This window comes from Oncorhynchus kisutch, linkage group LG25, assembly GCF_002021735.2.
Source record: "Oncorhynchus kisutch isolate 150728-3 linkage group LG25, Okis_V2, whole genome shotgun sequence".
NCBI lineage: Eukaryota > Metazoa > Chordata > Actinopteri > Salmoniformes > Salmonidae > Oncorhynchus > Oncorhynchus kisutch.
The window spans coordinates 30,656,545-30,680,050 of NC_034198.2; the positions used below are offsets into that span (position 1 = coordinate 30,656,545).

Sequence of the window (23,506 nt, forward strand, 5' to 3'; positions counted from 1 at the left end):
ATATTGAAACTCCCTCTAGCCCATTCCAACACAAATATAATTATTTTAAATTTGTGGGAAGTAGTGAAAGAATGCACACTTTAGGAGGAAGGAGAAATGTGTGGGATTCAACCCACAGACAGACCACACTGAAAATCACCAAAGTAATGCACCGAAATAATAATGCAAAGCAGCATGACCAGAACACCATTACCAATGTCCAGACACTCAACCCTGGGGAACATCCAAATGTCCTTTAGAGTTTGAAGTGGGGGAGAAACATCACCCCTCTCTCATACCAGTATACCGGGGGGTATGAGAGAGGGGTGATCACAGCAACATTTGTGGTGCAAAAGCGAACAGAACCGCAAAGATATAAGCTACTCTAAACTTAATTATTATCTGGCAGCATGATTAAGGCCAAAAAAACATAAGCATTGAACCATATGCATTATAAGCACAGATTTGTGCTCTTTTGTACCACAAAGATGTCATCCATCATGGCCGTTTAGAAACCGGTGACTTCAGAATGGGCTAGGCTACTCTAGTTGGTCAATCCACCAAATCATATGGGACTTGACAAAGGGGGAGGGGGATATATAGTCCAGTTAGATGCAGTGCGACAGTGTCCAATATGAGAGAAATGTTAACATTGCTTTTTGGTTGATTTGTAGTTGATTTTATGTCAAACAAGCTGCGTGGGGGTGTCCAGTGTGCTTTTTGGTTTTCAACATGCAACATAGAAAAATTTAAACCAAAAAGAGTGCCTCAATAAAAGGATGAAAAACAAAAAAACACAAAAGAGAAGCGTTGTCCTTACCACCTCTGAAACAATTTTATCATTACGTGTTTAGAGGAAGCACGAGGCCGTAGGGAACTGAATGTGAGAGGAGACAAAGGCATAAAAACACATTCAGATTCACACTATGAAAAGCCAATCCATTTCAATTAAATACATCCCAAAAAATTACACCTTTTTTTGGTACTGCTGCAGCGCATCGTACATTTGATTTTAGATTTTTTTTTCACTGCTCGTTTTCTTTAAAAACAAAGAAGGGCCAAAGCATCAGTAAACAAACAGTAGCAGCTTGCTTCCCTTGGTGAAAGAGCTGATGACTTATGTGCTAGCAAGGCTTTGTAGTGACACACAATGTTTCCATAGACCCATACAAGAGCACCTCGCACTGCTTGCTGGGAGAAAAGGTGGGGGGGGGGGGTTCCACTAGATTCCACAGCCAAAACGTGCTATATCGTAAAAAGCCATTAAAACAAACATTTGCTTTTAAGTCTTAATTTAAGTTTAGGGTTAAGCACAAGGTTAGCAGTGTGGTTAAGTTAGAGGTATGATTCAAATAAAAACAAATCTAGAAGATAAAAATTTTAGAAATAGGCGGGGTTTACAACTTTGTGGCTGTGGAAGCTAGTGATGACCAGGGAAGGCAGCTCTAGGGCTATATGCCACCTGGGGGTAGGTACAGATTTTTCCACATTCAGAAATTAGTCCAGGCAACAACTGGGGGCAGGGACAACAGAACATATGTGCATGTAAGAAAGGATGCATCGGGGGAGGGTGGGGTTGAACTGTATTAGGCAGTACCATAGCAATAGGCAGTACCTATACAGCGCCAACAGATACCAACATATTATAGCAATGTTTTTCACAATAAACCCATGTATAACTCCACTAGAGATTCAGGAGTAAGGTCCATTTAAAAATAAAAGGTAATATCGATGAGTCTACATCATTGTGCGAAACGGGGCACCGCCACGTTCCTGCTTTTAGAATCTGCCTCAAAGAAGGGCTCAAAATGGGAAGAACCAATAGTGGCAGTCTTGGATGACTTTTGGATGTCATTGTGTTGACTCTAATCGGGAAGTCACCCCGCAGTGTATGATGATGTCATAACACAGACGTTACCTTGAAGGTTTTACAGCTAAGTAGGTTGGTTTCAATGTGTCAATATGCAGAGTAATTTTTTATTTTCAAAGACTGTTTTAACCATGCTGGTAAAAGAGAAGAGGGGCGTACTTGGGGAACCAGTTTAGTCCCAGGTGTTCAGTCTTTGAGTAGAGGATCCTGTCTTGCAGCTCATACAGGGGTCTCCAAGGCAACTCAAGATCCTCCCGCGACAGCAGCTCTCTTTTCCTGTCAGAAATAATAGTAGGTGGGGTTAAAACATGTAAAAGTACTTCATTTAAACGGTCTGTGTTGCCTCAGAGCTTCACACAATTAGGTGAGGGCAGGCCTCAATTTACAGAGAGTATTTCAACTCTTAAATGTAAGCGACACTTGAACTTCTCACACAATTATGAGGAAAACAGTAGACCCGCCAGTCACTGACAAACAAATAAATAAAGTCTGTTTAGAGTCCTATAATGTGACATTGATTGATGACGATGGCAAAGACCTTGCATCATACTGGTCTCAAGCTTGTTGATGGGGTTTTGTGTGTTGCTTACTTTAGGAGGTTGAGTGTGCGAGGCCCTCCATGAGCGAGCGAAGCCCATCACTGTGTGTGTAGCAGTAGCCCATGCTAACTTGAAGTTGATGAGGCGGGCCAGACCTCGCATCGTGCCGATCTCCAGCATGTCAACGTGTGTGTTTGCATGCGTGACCGTGTGTTTAGCCTATGGGTCTTACTTAAGGAGGTTGATGAGCAGCCGGGCTAGTCCTTGCATCATACTGATCTCCAACTTGTCGATGGTGATCAGCTCGTACAGCAGCTGGATGAACAGCACATGGTCCTCCTTGCAGAACTTCCTGCCGTACAGCCGCATGTACCTACAAGAGAAGAAAAGCTTTAGGCTACAGCCACAAAGACGCAAGAACGCGGATTAAATCATTCATTCAACTGTCGGTTTTTACCAGTCAAAAGTTCAATTCAACGCAACTATTCTCGGACGAACTGAATATCCAAAAAGGACTAAAGCCTAGTGTGTTTGACAGACTATCAACTCTGTTTACCAACATCTGTCAAAGGAAGACTCCCACTGGAAAAATAAGGAATTTTCAGACACAAAATGTGTGGCCCCAGCCATGGGGCTGGCCTATAGCTAGCCTGAACATCCACAGTTCAAAGTGAGCTGGCCAGGGAATAATAAATGCTTGACTTCTTGTATTGTGCAGAATGGACAGAAAAGGAGCTTTGTGCTATCCCTATATATAAAGTTAAATATAATATAAAGTTGCTGATGCACAATAAATATGTGCAAACGCCACAGACTCATGCTCCTGAACAACAAAAACAGCTTTATGGGTATAGCTTAGTATAGAGCAGGTGAATAAGAAATGTAGTAGGGTTTTTCTTTATTTGGACTCTTTTCTACATTGTAGAATAATAGTGAATACATCAAAACTATGAAACAACACATATGGAATCAGGTAGTAACCCAAAAAGTATTAAACAAATAAAAATATATATTTTAGATTCTTCAAAGCAGCCTCCCTTTGCATTGATGACACGCTTGGCACTCTCTCAACCATGTTCATGAGGGATGATTTTCCAACAGACTTGGAGTTCCCACATATGAGAACTGCTTTCCCTTCACTCTGCGGTCCGACTCATCCCAAACCATCTCAACTGGGTTAAGGTCGGGTGATTGTGGAGGCCAGGTCATCTGATGCAGCACTCCATCACTCGCCCTTACAAAGCCTGGAGGTGTGTATTGGGTCATTGTCCTGTTGAAAAACAAATTATAGTCCCATTAAGCGCAAACCAGATGGGATGACGTATCGCTGCAGAATGCTGTTGTAGCCATGCTGTTTAAATGTGCCTTGAATTCTAAATAAATCAGACAGCGTCACCAGCAAAGCACCCCCACACCATCTCCTCCATGCTTCATGGTGGGAATCACACATGCAGAGATCATTCGTTCACCTACTCTGTCTCACAAAGACACAGCGGTTGGAACCAAAAATCTCAAATTTGGACTCATCAACCCAAAGGACAGATTTCCACAGGTCTAATGTCCATTGCTCGTGTTTCTTGGCCCAAGCAAGTCTTCTTATTGGCGTCCTTTAGTAGTGATTTCTTTGCAGCAATTCGACCACGAAGGCCTGATTCACGCAGTCTCCTCTGAACAGTTGAAGTTGAGATATGTCTGTGTCTTGAGCTCTGTGAAACATACATTTGGGCTGCAATTGAGGCTGGTAACTCTAATGAACTTATCCTCTGCAGCAGAGGTAACTCTGGGGTCTGGCGGTCCTCATGAGAGCCAGTTTCATCATAGCGCTTGATCGGTTTTGTAAAGTTCTTGAAATTTTCCAGATTAAGACACGAATGTCAGTCAAAGTAATGATGTACTGTCGTTTCTCTTTGCTTATTTGAGCTGTTCTTGCCATAATATGGACTTGGTCTTTTACCAAACAGCCCTGTCTTCTGTATACCACCCCTACCTTGTCAAAAAACAACTGATTGGCTCAAACACATTGGGGAAGGAAATACCACAAATTAACTTAAGGCACACCTGTTAATTGAAAAGGTGGGTCATTCCAGGTGACTACCTCCTGAAGCTGGTTGAGAGAATGCCAAGAGTCTGCAAAGTTGTCAAGTCAAAGTGTGGCTACTTTGAAGAAACTCAAATATATTTGGATTTGCTTAACACTTTTTTGGTTACTACATAATTCCATATGGTGTTATTTCATAGTTGTGTATCTTCACTATTATATAGTAAAATAGTAAAAATAAAAATAAATAACCCTTGAATGAGTAGGTGTCCAAACCTTTGACTGGTACTGTATGAGTAAAGCAAATCGGGAAGGAGAAGATGCTAGGCCTTTAGCTAGATTCAGTTTCAAGGAAAGCAACTCCCACACACAAAGCTTGCAAAGTAACAATATTGTATTAAATCTAGGCCTAAATTGCCTAGGTCCCAGTGACTCAGTCATAGCCTGGTCGGACATATGCATTGACATATGCATTGGCATGTAGGCTTAGTCCCAAATGGCACCATATTCTCTACACAACACAGACAGAGTAACCTGATGTAAATTAACAAGGTGTGAAGACACCATCTAAGTGCAGCCATTTCCATAAACCAGGATGGAGCTTATACATTTGGAACAGGTCTCTTCTGGTTTGGGGAGCTCTGACGAATGCCTTACATTCAGAAGTTCTGAAATGGTTCACACAAAACTGTGCATCGATCTTTGTCAATTGTATAGGCTATTCTATACTGAAGGTATAGGTCTGGGGCACGTTCAGCAATAGGAAAGGGGGATACCTAGTCAGTTGCACAACAATACATTCAACTGAAATGTGTCCTCCGCATTTAACCCAACCCCTCTGAATCAGAGAGGTGCGGAGGGCTGCCTTCATCGACATCCACGTCTTCGGCGTCCAGGGAACAGTGGGTTAACTGCCTTGCTCAGGGGCAGAAGGACAGGTTTTCACCTGGTCAGCTCTGGGATTTGATCTAGCAACCTTCGGGTGACTGGCCCAACACTAACCACTAGGCTACCTGCCGCCATACCCAACGTTCATATAGAAATATAGTACGCAGAACAAACATGCATATCTGACATGCAGAATAAGGAATCAAATCAAATGCATTTGTCACATGCACCAAATACGCCGTAGACCTTACTGTGAAATGCTTACTTACAAGCCCCTAGCCAACAATGCAGTTCAAGAAATAGAGTTAAGAAAATGTTTACTAAATAATAAAAAATGTAACAAAGAAAATTACAACAATAATGAGGCTATACACAGAGGGTACCAATACCGAATCAATGTGCAGGGATACAGGTTAGTCGTGGTCATTTGTACATGTACACAACTGTTCAATTGTTTGGGGTCACTTTGAAATGTCCTTGTTTTTGAAAGGAAAGAAAATAACATAGAATTGATCAAACACAGTGTAGACATTGTTAATGTTGTAAATGACTATTGTAGCTGGAAACGGCAGATTTTTAATGGAATATCTGCATAGGCATACAGAGGTCCATTATCAGCAACCATCCCTCCTGTGTTCCAATGGCACATGTCAGCTAATCTATCATTAGAAAAGCCTTTTGCAATTATGTTATAACAGCTGAAAACTGGCCCTCTTCAGACTAGTTGAATATATGGAGAATCAGCATTTGTGGGTTAGAGTACAGACTCAAAATGGCCAGGAAGAACTTTCTTCTGAAACACAGTCTATTCTTGTTCTGAGAAATTAAGGCTATTCCATGCGAGAAATTGCCAAGAAACTGAAGATCTCGTACAATGCTGTGTACTACTCCCTTCAGAGCCAAATGTCTCTAACTAGAAAAGAAACAGGAGTGGTGCACAACTGAGCAAGACAACAAGTACATTAGAGTATAGTTTGAGAAAGACGCCTCAATGCAGCTTCATTAAATAGTACCCGCAACACACCAATATCAATGTCAACAGTGAAGAGGGGTAAAGTGAATATGCATAGATAGACAGCAAGTAGCAGCAATGTAAATAGTTAGGGGCACAATTTTACAAATATTTTTATGGCTCAAGGGTGTAGAAGCTGTCAAGGAGCCTTCCTAAACTTGGCGCTCCAGTACAGCTTGCCGTGGGGTAGCAGATAGAAAGGTCTATGACTTGGGTGGCTGGAGGTTGACAATTTGTTGGGCCTTCCTCTGACACGCCTAGTATAAAGGTCTTGGATGGCAGGAAACTTGGCCCCAGTGATGTACTGGGTCGTACGCACTACCCTCTGGGGACCCATGCCAAATCGTTTCAGTCTCCTGGGGGGGAAAAGGTCTCGTCATGCCCTCTTCACAACTGTCTTGTTGTGTTTGGACCATGATAGATTGTTGGTAATGTGGACACCAAGGAACTTGAAAAACTCTCGACCCGCTCCACTAAAGCCCGGTCGATGTTAATGGGGGCCTGTTCGGCCCTCCTTTTCCTGTAGTCCACGATCAGCTCCTTTGTTTTGCTCACATTGAGGGAGAGGTTGTTGTCTAAGACATCATCCCTATAGGCTGTCTCATCGTTGTCGGTTATCAGGCCTACCACTGTTGTGTCATCAGCGAACTTAATGGTGGTGTTGGAGTTGTGCCTGGCCGTGCAATCATGAGTGACCATGGAGTACAGGACGGGACTAAGCACACACCTGAGGGGACCCAGTGTTGAGGATCAGCGTGACAGATGTGTTGTTGCATACCCTTACAACCTTGTGAACACTATGGTGTTGAACACTGTGCTGTAGTCAATGAACAGCATTCTCACACAGGTGTTCCTTTTGACCAGATGGGAAAGGGCAGTGCGGAGTGCAATTGCATCATCTGTGGATCTGTTGGGGCGGTATGCGAATTGGAATGGGTCTGGGGTGTCCGGGAGTATGCTGTTGATGTGAGCCATGACCAGCCTTTCAAAGCACTTCATGGATACCGACTTGAGTGCTACAGGGCGGTAATTATTTAGGCAGGTTACCTCCGCTTTCTTGGACACAGGGACAATGATGGACTGCTTGAAACATGTTGGTATTACATACTCGGTCAGGGAGAAGTTGAAAGTGTCAGTGAAGTCACTTACCAGTTGGTCAGCGCATGTTTTGAGTACACGTCCTGGTAATCCGTCTGGCCCAGTTGCTTTGTGAATGTTGACCTGTTTATAAAGGTCTTGGTCACATCAGCTACGGAGAGCGTGATCACACAGTCATCTGGAACAGCTGGTACTCTCATGCATGCTTCAGTGTTGCTCGCCTCAAAGCAAGCATAAAAATGCATTTATCGCAACTGGTAGCGCATCCGATAACAGATATTTAAAATTTGTGCGTCCTTTTAAGCATTCTCATACAGTTAGTTAACACACACACACGGAAGCAGCAGTCTAAGGCACTGCATCTCAGTGCAAGAGGCGTCACTACAGTCCCTGGTTCGAATCCAGGCTGTATCCCATCCGGCCGTGATACGGGAGTTCCATAGGGCGGCGCACAATTGGCCCAGCATTGTCCGGGTTTGGCCGGGGTAGGCAGTCATTGTAAATGAGAATTTGTTCACTGACTTGCCTAGTTAAAAAAAGGTAAAACACACACAATAAAGGTTGTTTTGTTGGCATTTACATATATCCCCATTACCAGTAAAACATAATCAAAACCTATTTCTTTCACTTACTTGCTGTGCTGTTTCGTTGTTCATTTGTTCAGTCGTTTTATTCTCAACCAGGATTTCTATGGAACGCCGTTTGGATCTTTGCGTGTCAAATAAGAAAACAATGACCAGTTGATAACACTATTTTGTGTCTCAAATAAGCTTGTTGACCAATCAGGACCTGAATATGGCTGCACGTCACAATTTAACACGTTCATTCATTTTTTACGTTGTTATTACACATTGATTACACTATCACTTGTATTTGTCACAACGATTAATCGTTACGTATGCTATGATGCTGGTAAAGTTGTCTCGCGCACCTACAGTGCTGGTCATAAAAAATAGCTATCTAGCTGATGGATGCAAACAATGTTCTTCCCCAAAAACATAGCAAAATTACATCTGTTTCAGTAGCTATATAGTTAGCTAGAGAAGAGTCTATGACTTGGGTGGCTGGAGACTTTTACCATTTTTAGAGCCTTCCTCTGACAGCACCTGGTACAGAGGTCCTGGATGGCAGGGAACTCCGCCACAGTGACGTACTCGGGCCAAACTCACTACTCTCAGTAACGACTTGCGATCGGATGCCAAGCATTTCCCATACCAAGCTGTGATGCAGCCAGTAAAGATGCCATCAATTGTGCAGCTGTAGAACTTTGAGGATCCGAGGGCCCATTACAAATATTTTCAGCCGAGGGCAAGAGGTGTTGTCTGGCCCTCATCACGACTGTGTTGGCGTGTTTGGACTATTATAGGTCTTTAGTTATGTGGATGCATAGAAACTTGAAGCTCTCGACCTGCTCCACTACAGCCCCAGCGATGTGAATGGGGGCGTGCTCGGCCCTCTGTTTCCTATAGTCCATGATCAGCTCCTGTGTCTTGCGGACGTTGAAGGAGATGTTGTTGTTGTCCTAGCGCCATACCGCCAGGTCCCTGACCTCCTCCCTGTAGGCTGTCTTATCGTCTTCAGTGATCAGTCCTATGTTGGAGTCATTCGCAGCCACACAGTCAATGGTGAACAGAGATAACAGGAGGGGACTAAGCACACACCCCTGAGGAAACCCTGTGTTAAGGGTCATCGTGGCAGATGGGTTGTTGCCTCCCCTCACCACCTGGGGGTGGCCCAACAGGAAGTCCAGGACCCAGTTTCAGAGGGAGGCTTTTAATCCCAGTCATCACTAAGCTATGGCGTTGAATGCTGAGCTGTACTCAATGAACAGCATTCTCACATAAGTGTTCATTTTGTCCAGGTGGGAAAGGGCAGTGTGGAGTGAAAAAGAGATTGCATCATCTGTGGGTATGTTGGGGCGGTGTGCGAATTAGAGTGGGTCCCCCAGTGTCTGCATTGATGGTGTTTATGTGAGCCATGACCAGCCTTTTAAAACATTTCATTTCATACACTTGCAGGGTGAGGGAAGGAGGAATGATTTTTAAATTAACCACCCTTGGCTGGAAATTCATTACTTGTTCATCCCGCGATGATCGTGTTTTCAGCCACAGGTAGCTTGTGGGTGCTTTATATGCGCTTCAGTCAATTATGCATGTCTGCTTATATTAAATATATTATTAATATGCCTACTGTATGATAGCTAGCAAATTAATTAGCTAACTAACGTTAGCCTGCCTAGCTGGAACTTCTTGAAGGAAAATGTTATTTCCACAATTTCCTAAAGATAAAAAGTAACATGTTTTTGTTTGTGCCATCATGTGCATTAGTAGCACAGTTTCTAACTTATTGCATTTGTTTTTACTTACACTTGAATGTTCATTTCTCCATTGATGTTGTTAAGTTTTCACTGACTTTTCTTAGCGGATGTACAATTGTCGCAAAATGGATTGTGGGAAGTTTCAGGCCCGAGTGAACACAATTGTACACTCGCAACGCCGATCAAAAACGAGGGCTGAGGGGCGTACGTTGTAAACTTCCTTAGCTTGGCTAATAATTTAGACCGCCTTCCAAGATGGCAACGGGGATTCCCCCAAGGGCATAAAGCGAGGTTAAGTGAACGAGGGTGTGTCTTATGCGTTTGGACCGCAACCATAGCAAAGGGTCTGAACACTTATGTAAATAAGGTATTATTTTTTTATTTTGTATAAACTTGCAAAAAAAATCTAAACTTGTTTTCGCTTTGTCATTAGGAGGTATTGTGTGTAGATTAGCAAGATATTATACATGTATATATTTTTAATCAATTTTAGAATAAGGCCGTAAACTTTCAAATGCACTGTATGTGTGTCACCAAATACCTCAGAAAACCACGCAGAATTTAAGTGTGACTGCATGTCATTAAAGGACTGGCAGTGATAAGGCTATATGTGAACAGTGAGTGTGAAAGCAAACATTGAACAATTAGTGAGCCCTGAGCTAGGGACTACGGTAATTTGGGAAGCCTACTTGTGTTGTGAAGTTATGACCAGTAGCTGAATGCCATGTGACAGCAAACCTGAACTCCCAACTGGAAAATAATATTGATTATATTTAGGAATGTTTGGGGAAATTAAGAAAAGCTTGTTTCACTTTCTGAGATTGTTTGGTTTTGTAGTCTCTAATCAATACAGCTAGCTCAATCATGGGACTGATGTAAAACCATCAACAAATATATACAATCTAATGGGACGACTCAAGAAACCCATTTATTTATTTAAACCAAGGCTGTTGTGATCACTTGCTAAGACTTCACGTGCTTCTGATACAGTCAGTGACTATGCAATGCCTGGCCAATTTAGCCAGCCTAAGTGAAGGCATGGTTTGTTAAAAGGGATTTGGGCAATAGGGTCATGTCAGTGACATTGGGCAAAATCGTTTTGCATAGCCCGGTGTCCCGGGTGAGTGGACATTTCACTTTGGACCAATGAAATGGTCTCAATTGAGTAAACCCCGCCTAGCCGAGCAATGTAAAACAAACTCGCTCAGTGTCTCAAGTAGCTAACTAGCTGGGCCATTAGGGAACATGGCAACTGATGTTAGAAATATAAAGTAATGACTCTGTGGCAAGTTACCGGTAGTACAACCAACTAGTTAAGACCACAAGTATGTTTACAAACAAGATGCTTAGGGAGTATTAGCCAAGTTAGTTAGCAAGCGTCATATTCTAATGACACAGCAATTGGTAGCATGGCGTTGCTTATGGCCAGTGCTAACGTGAATCATATCGTGATGTATGACATGGCATTAGTTATGTTGCTTGCCATCTCGGGCTTGACATTTTAATGTTTACTCTCTGCTGCATGGCTATGTTAGCATTCTTACACGTTTGAGCACAAAACACATCTAGCCAGCTACCTCACGTAAGAGCTTGTTTCTTGGCCTGGCTAATCCTGCTAGCTAGCTAAATCCACAACCGCCCGCTCAGTCAGTGATGTCAACACCGATCAAATAGTTAGCTAGCTACCGATGGGCAGCCCACTCGCTCCAACGTAAAACCAGCCTTAGCTAGCTATTGGCAGCTTCTAAACACTATTTGGCAAAAGCAAATGTATTATGTAGCTAGCGGCCCAAATTAACTTAGAGTAGATGAATGATTAACTTCGTGCTTCTACATCTGCATTGCTTTCTGTTTGGGGTTTTAGGCTGGGTTTATGTATAAGCACTGACATCTGCTGATGCAAAATGGACTTTATAAATACATTTGATTGATTAACTAGTTATCTACAGTAGCTATCTAGAAAGCCAGACAACTGAACTGGGTTAGCTAACGTTAGCACTTACGTGGAAAGTTTCCTTGTCCAAAACAAGACACCCGGCCATATCTCTCGAAGCTGGACAGCCCGGCCCAAGTTTCCTTTGATTTTACCCAAAAGGTCATTGGATTCCTCGTCTAATATATCCGCGTATGGAAGAAGTTTGTTGTAGACTATGTCTTTTTGAGGGACAAATCCTAATTTCTCCGACACGTCTTCTTTCATATTACAATTTCCCAAATGTTGGTTGTGTTCTCTTCGTTGCTTGACAAGATAATGTAGTTCACTACCGTTGGCTCGTAGTATATCAGCTAGCTTTGGATGAGCAGTTTGTATCCTTCTGTGTAACTTCGTGATAACGTTAGCTTGCTAGCTACAACATCTTAATGTTTCCTTTGTAACACCATGCTAGCTAAATATCACACTTGGGCATTGATATGGCTACACAAAAATGTAAATATCCGATTCAGTCGAATATGCTTTCTTGAAAGAGTGCGTTAGCACTTAAAACGGGTTCCTTCTTATTTAGCTAGCTACTTATATCCATCTGACTACTTTCAACGTTTCTTTACCAGACACCCATCCCACGCAATCGGCTCCTCCCCTACAGTAATTTTCGCAAGATACAATAATTAGATGTTTCTTCTTCTTTGGGATTGGGTTGGCGGATCGTAAGGTGCATACACCGCCACTTACTGTACTGGAATGTGAGTCCATTCACGGTCAACCTACATTCAATTATTTGTGATACGTCGCCATTTAAAAAAACAATCTCAAGCAAAGTCGATGAAACCAATTTTTTTCTTCTTCTATTGGTTTAATGGCGAACTACACATTGACAAAAAACGAAAACTTCCTTAATCTCCATATCTCCCTTCTCAGGTTCTATGACCAAGGTCCTAGGCTAGGAATGGTCCGATTTGTGACAAAACTATGCAACTCCTCCACTGAGCAGTGGCGGTTCTAGACCATTTCAAACTGGGGCCAGTTGTACTGTTAAGAGGGGCCAGTTACATTAGACGTTATTGTCGTCATATCGTTTTCTTCACTGCATTGCAGGCATTAGCAGGCAAAATACCATGTTCATAATCATTCAACAATTTATTTGCATTTTCTGTCTAATAACGGATGTAAAAAAAGAACGATAGCAAAATTGAGTTATGTAAAAATTATTTCATACTCCACATTTAGGGGGGGCACAAGGGGGTCCAAAATTGTTGTCACAGGGGCACTGCCGCCTTTTTTTAAATTTAGTTTATTTAGTAAATATTTCATTAACTATATTTTCATAAAACTGTATTGTTGGTTAAGTAAGCATTTCATGGTAAGGTTGTACCTGTTGTATTAGGCGCGTGTGACAAATACAATTTGATTGGATGACTTGAAATGTCACGTCAACTGCTTGTATTCAAGGGAGAGAGATGCATAGCCATCTCGAGACAACTCCGATATAAACACTTTTTTTCTCAAAGTTCCCGGGATGTTACGTGTCCTACTTATATCAGTACACTAATAACACCTTAAACATTACAAAACGTACAAAAATTCGATCAAATAAACCTCCCGTAGCAAAAAACAAAACAATTTGTTTGTTGACCAGATTCGGAACTCTCATGGACTTCCATACAAAAAGTCATTGCTTGTTGCCGAAACAACGAAAAATCGCCACCTGCTGGAGGGAGACAGATTTTCTGCCGAGTTGGGCCTCTCTTCCTCTGCTACGACCAAAGACAGTATAGTATGAAGATGGGCTAAAACTGCTTCTGCAATAGAACACTTGTTAAACTCATGCTCATTGCTAGCTAAACTCATGCGTAGAAACACGCCATCGGTTCTAATAGTCGTCTAGTGCCGAACTCCTTCGAGTGTTTTAGACACAACTTAAAGTGTGTCAGTTTGTCACATTCACGAGGTAAACATAATAACATGTTCAACTACTGACGACATTGGCTCGAATCTAGGTTGTGCATTTAGATTTCGAGAAAAAACAAAGCAATCATTTTTCACTTCCCCCAATGACTTCTCAAACCCCAGTCAGCCTTGTCTGTTTTGCAAGCAATCCCGAAAGTCTCGCAATGTTGCGTCTCTGGGTTTAGAAACTCTGCTACAACTCCCATAACTACGGAAGTGCAGAGAGGACAAATTAATACAAATCCATCCTCATGTCGAGATCACAACTTATTTATCTCATGATCACAACATAACAAAAGTTGTTTTGTCGAGATCACGAGATACATTCTATAAATACGAGCGGTCGTGTTGATACAGCGCTGTCGACTTTCACGCACTGGCCGTGAGACATGCATTTGACCCTCTTCTCACGTTCAGACGCAACAAGCCAGGGCCAAACATTTTTTGACAACCTATATTGTGATAATATCTTTGTTTCCTCTATAACCCACTAAAATGCATTCTAACGTTTACAGACAGTTCCAAAGTACAAATGTCACACAGTGGCGGAATAAATTCAAGTCCACAAATCAAATATTGCATGCAACAAACAGTTACATGACCTACACAGCATGGTCAAATGCAAGTTTGAAGTTAGTTGGCAAAGCTAATTTCACCATTGGTTTGCTGAAGTTATAATAACATCCTTACTAAAATGTTTTCCGAAGCAGCACGATTAAAATAGCCTAATGGAAAATACAACAGAAATGCACTTCAACTTGGACATGTTGTAGGCTAACTATAGGGAGAAACACCTGGAATACTGATGTTAACCTGTGGTAACCCCAAGATGTGCATTAAAACAGACTCTGAGCACATTAACTATTGATTCAGGATCACAGAGAGTTTAGTTTATTCATTTGACCATTCTAAAATACAAGCACACATAAAACCTGAAAAAACCATACATACACACAAGTAAAATCATTGAGGATAACACACATTAAAGTCCGGGACTTATTTCCATTGTGGTCGTCTTGAGACAAGATGGCTAGGCAAGATCGAAACACGGTTGCACATGGTATAGCAGCGAGATAAAGTTACTGGTGCGGCCTCCGCTATCAGCACCGCCAGTTGGACAGCGCCTCTCTCAACGAGCACATTCACACTGACTCGTCACAATAATACATGCAATTTAGAATAAACCTGTGCAGAATATATGCCCACAGTCCAGACAAGATAAATATTTAAGTATTACCATTTTGCTGCAAAGATGGAAGCAAACATGAAATAAACCGAGCTAAAACAATAAATTAACAATGAACATGGTACACAAATTGTAAGCATATAGACATTGATCATCTTACGGCAAAGATGAAAACAGAAAACATTTAAACAACAACATTAAGTATATGCCTAGTCTATTACAATGGCAATTTAATAACGGCATAAACAATTCAGACAAATCAATCTGTGTGTGTGTACGAAGAGAACAACATGTTGACTCACCCTACTTGTAGAGGAATGCCATCCTCCTGTCTTTCATGCTGGCAAAATGGTCAATGACTTTGTCATACAGTACTCCGCTGGTTCATGCAGCACACACGTTTCCATTGCCATTTTAGCCAAATGTGTGAGTCTCTCTTGTCCACAGCTATTGCGTAGGTAGGTTTGAATTATTTTCAGGCAGGAAAATGACCTTTCAGCAGATGTACTTGTAACAGGGATGGTGAGCATCAGTTTCAGGAGCTTGGGTAAAGTGGTGTACAGGTCATATTATTGCAGCAGCTCACCTGGTGGTTTGTGGAAGGAGGCATCAGCATAGGGTACCTGCAGCTATTCTTTCAACCACTGGTTGTCAAAGAAAGGGTACATCTGGAACAGCTGTGTGAGTACTTTGTCAAGAAACCCCTCTGGCTTTGAGTACTCGGAAATTGTCCCATGATCAAGAACATGGAAGAAGTCGATGCTCTTCATGTCAGCAAACCTCTTAACATGAACTCTTTCAGTTTCTATTTCAGAGCACTACTCTGGGCAATTTAATCTTTATCACAGTAATGATCCGATCAAAAGCAATGTCCAATAATCTCTGGCCTTTGTGCACAGCATGCACTGCTCTACTTTTGAAGTTCCAAGGAGTGGCACAGCCTCCCGGTACCTGAATGGTATTGTCAACCTCAGTAAGCATGACTGTGTTTTTGCATGACCGGGTAAAGAAGTTATGAAAATTGTCAATAGATGCAACAAAAAAAACAATGCATTTTGAATATTGTTTGTCCCCTGTGCTAAAACTAAGTTTAGTTTGTGGGCATTACAATGAATGAACAGGGCATATTAACAATGGGTTTTCATGAATGCCTAAACCCCACGTCACTGCTCACTAATGCAGCTTGCCCCATTGTAAGTCTGGCAGATGAGTTTGGCTGCTGGGTTGTATTTGATGATAGTTTCCATTACAACAGTGCTAATCACTGGCAAAGGAACATTTTTCCTTTGCCAAGATAATCCATCCACCTGACTGGTGTGGCATATCAAGAAGCTGATTAAACAGTATGATCATTACACAGGTGCACCTGGTGCTGGGGACAATTAAAGGTCACTCTAAATGTGCAGTTTTGTCACACAACACAATGCCACAATGTCTCACGTTTTGAAGTAGAGTGCATGCTAACTGCAGGAATGTCCAGAGCTGTTACCAGATCATTTAATCTTAATTTCACTAGCATAAGCCGCCTCCAATGTCTTTTTAGAGAATGTGGCAGTACATCCAACCAGCCTCACAACTGCAGACCATGTGTAACCACGCCAACCCAGGACCTCCACATCCGACTTCTTCACCTGAGGGATTGTTTGGGTGGGTTTTAGGCTGGGTTTCTGTACAGCACTTTGAGATATCAGCTGATGTACGAAGGGCTATATAAATACATTTGATTTGATTTGATTTGATTTGCTGTGCAACAGCTTTTTCAAAAATGTTTGAGAGGAATGGGAGATTTGATATAGGCCGATAGTTAAAAAAATATTTTCTGGGTCAAGGTTTGGCTTTTTCAAGAGAGGCTTTATTACTGCCACTTTTAGTGAGTTTGGTACACATCCGGTGGATAGGGAGCCGTTTATTATGTTCAACATAGGAGGGCCAAGCACAGGAAGCAAATCTTTCAGTAGTTTAGTTAGAATAGGGTCCAGTATGCAGGCCTCGACTATTTTCATCAATGTGTCAAGAGATATAGAATTTAAAAACTTGAGCGTCTCCCTTGATCCTAGGTCCTGGCAATGTTGTGCAGACTCAGGACAACTGAGCTTTGGAAAAATATGCAGATTTAAAGAGGAGTCCGTTATTTGCTTTCTAATGATCATGATCTTTTTGTCAAAGAAGTTCATGAATGTATCACTGCTGAAGTGAAAGCCATCATCTCTTGGTGAATGCTGCTTTTTAGTTAGCTTTGCAACAGTTTCAAAAATACATTTGGGATTGTTCTTATTTTCCTCAATTAAGTTGGAAAAATGGAATGATCAAGCAGCAGTGAGGGCTCTTCGATACTGCACGGTACTGTCTTTCCAAGCTAGTCGGAAGACTTCCAGTTTGGTGTAGCTCCATTTCCATTCTAATTGTCTGGAAGCTTGCTTCAGGGCTCGGGTATTTTCTGTATACCAGGGAGCTAGTTTCTTATGACAAATGTTTTTTGTTTTTAGGGGTGCAACTGCATCTAGGGTATTACGCAAGGTTAAATTGAGTTCCTCAGTTAGGTGGTTAACTGATTTTTGTACTCTGACGTCCTTGGGTAGGTGGAGGGAGTCTGGAAGTCATCTAGGAATCTTTGGGTTCTCCGAGAATTTATAGCACGGCTTTTGATGATCCTTGGTTGGGGTCTGAGCAGATTATTTGTTTGTTTGTGTCAAAAAGGTTTGTGTCCTTACCTTGAAAGAAGTCTATGGATAAGGAGACTGCAATCTATGATTTGATTACCCACGGCCATCAACCATAATATTGTAATTATTACTTTATTATTATTTCCTGAATAAAGGGTCAAACTACCAAAAGAATATGTTGAAAACAATATTTGCATACTTTAGATTTCATTCCTGAAAATCTGAAAGTTACAAAGCATGTAATGTTCAAGGCATCCTGAAGACACCTGACCTGTTTTTTAAATTTTAAATTTTTAAAACAGTAACATTTTCCTGGGGGAGGACGCCTAGACTCTCCATCTAGCAGTTGTGCCAGGGGGCAATTAAATTCACAAAGCAAATCTCACTCCAAGCTTTCTTCAAAAGTATGCTACACTGTTAGAAAAAAAGGTTTCCAAAAGGGTTCTTCGACTGTCCCCATAGGAGAACCCTTTTTGGTTCCAAGTAGAACCCTTTTTGGTTCCAGGTAGATCTCTTTTGGGTTCCATGTAGAACCCTATGTGGAAATGGTTCTACGTGTAACTCAAAAGGGTTCTACCTTGAACTAAAAAGGGCTCTTCAAAGTATGGGGACAGCCGAAGAACCCCTTTAGGCTCTAGATATCATCGTTTCTTCTAAGAGGGTAGGTAGTATTGTTAGCTAGCTAGCTAGCTTGTTATCTATGCTGGTTCTTAGCTTCTGTAACTGATATGTATATAATTGTAAGGGACACTTAATGTTTTATGGATCATACTTAAATTTACAGAGTGAGCGATCTCCATTCCTGACAGGCTGATCAGATTCAATTTCAGCCTCAGAGCTTAATCAAATTCCCTAACAGCCTCAGAGGCTTGTAAGTCAGGATTCTGTCTTGTAGACTGTTTCACAGGTAAGGCTCCTTGCAGGCAGATTAGTAGTAAGTGCATTATGTATATGATCAAGAGTGTGTGCTCTCTATTCCTAGTGCACTGATCAGATTCAATAGCAGCCTCAATGGCTGATAAGTCAGAATGCTGCCTTGTAGACTGTCTGCAACAGCCTACAAGGCAGCATAATGACTTATCAGACTCTGAGAAGAATAATTTAATACCTTCAGACAAATCTGTTAGCATAAAAAGTATTTTATTAAAGGTCCAATGCTTTTTTATCTCAATATCAAATCATTTCTGGGTAACAATTGAGTGCCAGGAATAGAGCTCACCCACTCTGGATCATATGCATCAGCCTTAAAGGCAATGATCTTTACCTATGAAACAGCCTACAAGGCAGAATCCTGATCTGTTAGCCTCTGAGGCTGCTAGCAAATCTGATCAAGCACTGAGGCTGAAATGGAATCTGATCGGCTGTCAGGAATGGAGCTTTAAATTTAAATCAGTGGAGGCTGCTGAGGGAAGGACTGTTCATAATGATGGCCAGAATGGAGTGAACAGCCTCCACTGATTCAAATATTATACACATATCAGTTACAAAGCTAACAACCAGCATAGATAACAAGCTTGCTAACAAGACTATCTAGCTAGCTCACAAGAAGACAAGTTAGCTGCGTTGTCCCTTGCATGCGATTGGCTGTGGTCTTGGGGGCGGCTCGCAGCCTGAGAGACAGAACTTCATGTCAGGGATCTTTCAGGGCTTAAATGTCCCACGAGCGCATTGCGATCACAGGGTTCCTTGAGGTGGTTATAGTGCATCTGTACAAATGAATGGAAGATGCATGCTACTTTTGATGATCATGATCTCGACAAAAAAACTTCTGTTATGTCGTGATGAAGAGAAAATGATCTTGTGATCTCGACAAGATATATACCTATTTTTTTTCCACATGTCATTTCTGGACTTCTGTACATAACAGTATCGTATCAGTAAAATGCTTTTCCTCCTAGTTTTTTTATCCTGATACATTTCGTTCCCTCGTCAGATGTGGTCCCTACATGTTTTTGGAAGCAATTTTTAAGAGAAAAGATAAAATCCCTAAAATACCACATCATATGCTACAATGAAGATCATTTTATATGATCCCATGATCATGATATTCGGTCGAAATGTTGTCTTTCTGCTGGGAACAATTTAATGCGGGATCAGGATTGAGACAACACAGCATCATTTTGATTAAATATTTAGAAAAACTGGGCCCAGGACTTTATTTGTCACCTGCGCCGGATACAACAGGTTAAACCTTCCAGTGAAATGCTTACTTACAGGCTCTAACCAATGGTGCCAAAAAAATGTGTGTGTGTGTGTGTGTGTGTGTGTAGGTAAGTAAAGAAATAACATAACAGTAGAAAGACATTTGAAAAAAGAGTAGCAAGGCTATATACAGACACCTGTTAGTCAGGCTTATTGAGGTAGTATGTACATGTAGGTATCGTTAGAGTGACTGTGCATATATGATGAACAGAGTAGCAGAAGCGTAAAAAGAGGGGTCAGCGGGTGGTGGGACACAATGCAGATAGCCCGGTTAGCCAATGTGCGGGAGCACTGGTTGGTGGGCCCAATTTAGGTAGTATGTACATGAATGTATAGTTAAAGTGACTAAGCATATAAGATAAACAGAGAGTAGCAGCAGCGTAAAAGAGGGGTTGGGGGGGGGACACAAAATGCAAATAGTCCGGGTAACCCTTTGGTTACCTGTTCAGGAGTCTTATGTCTTGGGGGTAAAAACTGTTGAGAAGCCTTTTTGTCCTAGACTTGGCAGTCCGGTACCGCTTGCCATGCAGTAGTAGAGAGAACAGTCTATGACTGGGGTGGCTGGGGTCTTTGACAATTTTTAGGGCCTTCCTCTGACACCGCCTGGTGTAGAGGTCCTGGATGGCAGGCAGCTTTGCCCCAGTGATGTACTGGGCCGTATGCACTACCCTCTGAAGTGCCTTGTGGAGGCCGAGCAGTTGCCGTACCTGGCAGTGATGCAACCGGTCAGGATGCTCTCGATGTTGCAGCTGTAGAACCTTTTGAGGATCTCAGGACCCATGCCAAATCTTTTTAGTTTCCTGAGGGGGAATAGGCTTTGTCGTGCCCTCTTCATGACTGTCCTGGTGTGTTTGGACCAATCTAGTTTGTTGGGTTTCTAGGGTTTCTGGGATAATGGTGTTGATGTGTGCCATGACCAGCCTTTCAAAGCACTTCATGGCTACGGACGTGAGTGCTACGGGTCTGTAGTAATTTAGGCTGGTTGCCTTTGTGTTCTTGGGCACAGGGACTATGGTGGTCTGCTTGAAGCATGTTGGTATTACAGACTCAATCAGAGACATGTTGAAAATGTCAGTGAATACACCTGCCAGTTGGTCAGCACATGCCCGAAGCACACGTCCTGGCAATCCGTCAGGCCCCGCAGCCTTGTGTTTGTTGACCTGTTTAAAGGTCTTACTCACGTCGGCTACGGAGAGCGTGATCACACAGTCGTCCGGAACAGCTGATGCTTGCCTCGAAGTGAGCATAGAAGTGATTTAGCTTGTCTGGTAGGCTCGTGTCACTGGGCAGCTCGCGGCTGTGCTTCCCTTTGTAGTCTGTAATAGTTTGCCAGCCCTGCCACATGCAATGAGCGTAGTATGTGTAGTATGTGTAGTATGATTTAATCTTAGCCCTGTATTGACGCTTTGCCTGTTTGATGGTTCGTCGCAGGGCATAGCGGGATTTCTTGTAAGCTTCCTTGAAAGCGGCAGCTCTACCCTTTAGCTCAGTGCGAATGTTGCCTGTAATCCATGGCTTCTGGTTGGGGTATGTACGTACAGTCACTGTGGGGACGAGGTCCTAAATGCACTTATTGATAAAGCCAGTGACTGATGTGGTGTATTCCTCAATGTCATCGGAAGGATCCCGGAACATGTTCCAGTCTGTGATAGCAAAGCAGTCCTGTAGTTTAGCATCTGCTTCATCTACAAACAGGATCACATTAAATCCCCTTAAGATTTTTTTCTGAGCACTGCCTAGGGATATTCCTATCACATTGGCATGTTGCTATAATAAGGACAGGTCTCGGTCTGATTGAATGATGACATGAACACTAGGTAGCTACAACAAAAGCGCACAGTATTTTGAGCACTAGGTACAACTATGCGTACAACAAACATGTATTTTTAGGTTGTCAATTGGACTTGGTTAAAAACAGCTTGAGAATTATTATAAAAAGCAAATATCATCCATATTGTCAACTACATCCTTGACAGCTGAATAACCCCAACCTGTCCCAGCAGCGTCGTTTATGGTGATTGTACCTGTGGGCATGAATATGTGTGAGTGTAAGTGTGTGTGAATGTATGGATAGAGACCTGTGAGTGTGCATAGAGTCAGTGCAGATAGACCATGGGTAAGGGTGGGCACTGGGCAGCCGTTGATTGATTAGCTGTTCAGCAGTCTTATTGCTAGGAGATAAGCCTGTTGGTCTGAGACCTGATGCCAGACGGTAGTGGAGAGAACAGTCCATGGCTGGGGTGGCTAAAGTCTTAGGCAATTTTATGGGCCTTGCTCAGACAATGCCTGGTATAATTTTTTTATTTTTAAGAACAGGGATTTTGGGTTTATTGCCAATTATCAGCTATTATCAACTGTGACCCTGGAGCAACGAGGCTTCCGCTAGATAACACAGCCACAAAGTCTAAATATGTCTATATTCTAAAAAATAAGGAAAACAAAAAGTGATTTTTTTGTCTTAATTTAAGGTATGGTCAGGCATAGTGTTAACAGTGTGGTTAAGGATAAGGTTAACGTTGATTTAAAATAAGATTTTAAGACCATACATTTTAGAAATGGGCAGGGTTTATGACTTAATTAGTGACGACTGGGCAATAGGGTTTAAGTGCCTTGGTTAAGGGAACTTGTTAGAAATTGGATATGTAGACGGGCGAGTCGGTCAAGGATCGATTCAGACAAGGTGGTAAATTGTATGACAAGCTACAGTTTATTCAGAGTGAAGATATCTAGAACAGCGTAATTACGGCTCTCCCGCTGGTTCGTACGGAAACGCAGACGAAGAAGAGGCCGATACAATCAGTACACCACTTATATATAGAACAGAAAGTAGGTTGATTCTGGAGGATCGGATCTTTGGATTGGTTCAGCTGGGGTGTAGTCTGTAGTCTTCCGCCATTGGCTCAGTTGTCTGTCCGTCATCGTAGAATCCTCTTCGGGCATACAACGTTCAGCTACAACGGAGATCATGTGTGTGCGCGCTGGTCCTGGCAATTAGTGTAATGCGGGAGCTATCCTGTAGGGGACCCCACAGGCTCTACTCTGAGTTGTAGCCCCCCATTAACAATAGTTTGGTCACCTACATAAGAAATAGCATTTCTCTACAAACTTCAACAGAAATCTCACTTAGTCAACTTCGGGATTCGAACTAGCAATTATTCAGTTACGAGCCAGCCGCTCTAAATGTTACCTGCCACCCCACAACACCGGTCAATCACACCTCCTTCTCCTTGTGCTATCGAGCGAGGACAGTTACGTTTAGATTGTGACCAATATTATACGTTATTTATCCTCGCCCATAATTAGAAGGGTTGTCTGCATACAACAGTTGTGACCCGGCCATTCACGATCCAAGCTCTCTGAAAACCATGCACATGACAACAGTATCATCTGGCGGTAGGTGCAAGTACTACAACACATGTGAAAGGGGAAAACTGAGCATCTGCTGTTGTTGTCCCTGGTATCCAGGCAACCCACCAGAATACTTTTTGACCCATATTGCAGGCTGTTGGTTGGTCTAGAAGGGTGTAGTGAGGAATTTGCTATATTTAGCTAGAGATACAATTAACCTGCATTTATTTTAAGGTGGGTGACTATCTATGTTGCAGAATATATTCTACTGTTAGAATACGACTGTTGCCTAAAGTATTAGCTAACGTCAGTTTGCAGGACATGTGCTCTGTTACCCATCTAGCTAGTTGGCTAACTTTAGCTAGCTGGGTAATCCTTACCACAGACCACATATAGCTCTTAGCTATTACCTACTGGAAAGACTGTCGGTGAGTGACAGTACACAGTGCAGCTACTGCAACAAATATAGCGATAAATAAT

General features: G+C 42.2%; 1 protein-coding gene across 2 annotated transcripts in view; it reads right to left on the bottom strand.

Moving 5' to 3' along the window:
• The window catches only part of LOC109870031 (proteasome activator complex subunit 4B-like), a 77,988-nt gene extending 65,342 nt beyond the window's left edge, over window positions 1-12,646 (bottom strand). Inside the window, exons 1-4 of one of the 2 annotated variants that reach the window (XM_031804754.1) lie at window positions 11,745-12,646; window positions 2,621-2,761; window positions 2,009-2,125; window positions 800-856 (exon numbers count right to left, since the gene is read on the bottom strand). In XM_031804754.1, coding sequence (XP_031660614.1) covers window positions 800-856; window positions 2,009-2,125; window positions 2,621-2,761; window positions 11,745-11,941 — 512 coding nt within the window. In that variant the 5' untranslated portion in view covers window positions 11,942-12,646. The remainder of the gene's footprint in view (window positions 1-799; window positions 857-2,008; window positions 2,126-2,620; window positions 2,762-11,744) is intronic. The other variant, XM_031804755.1, reaches the window with a different exon arrangement.
• Between the last annotated feature and the right edge of the window lie 10,860 nt (window positions 12,647-23,506).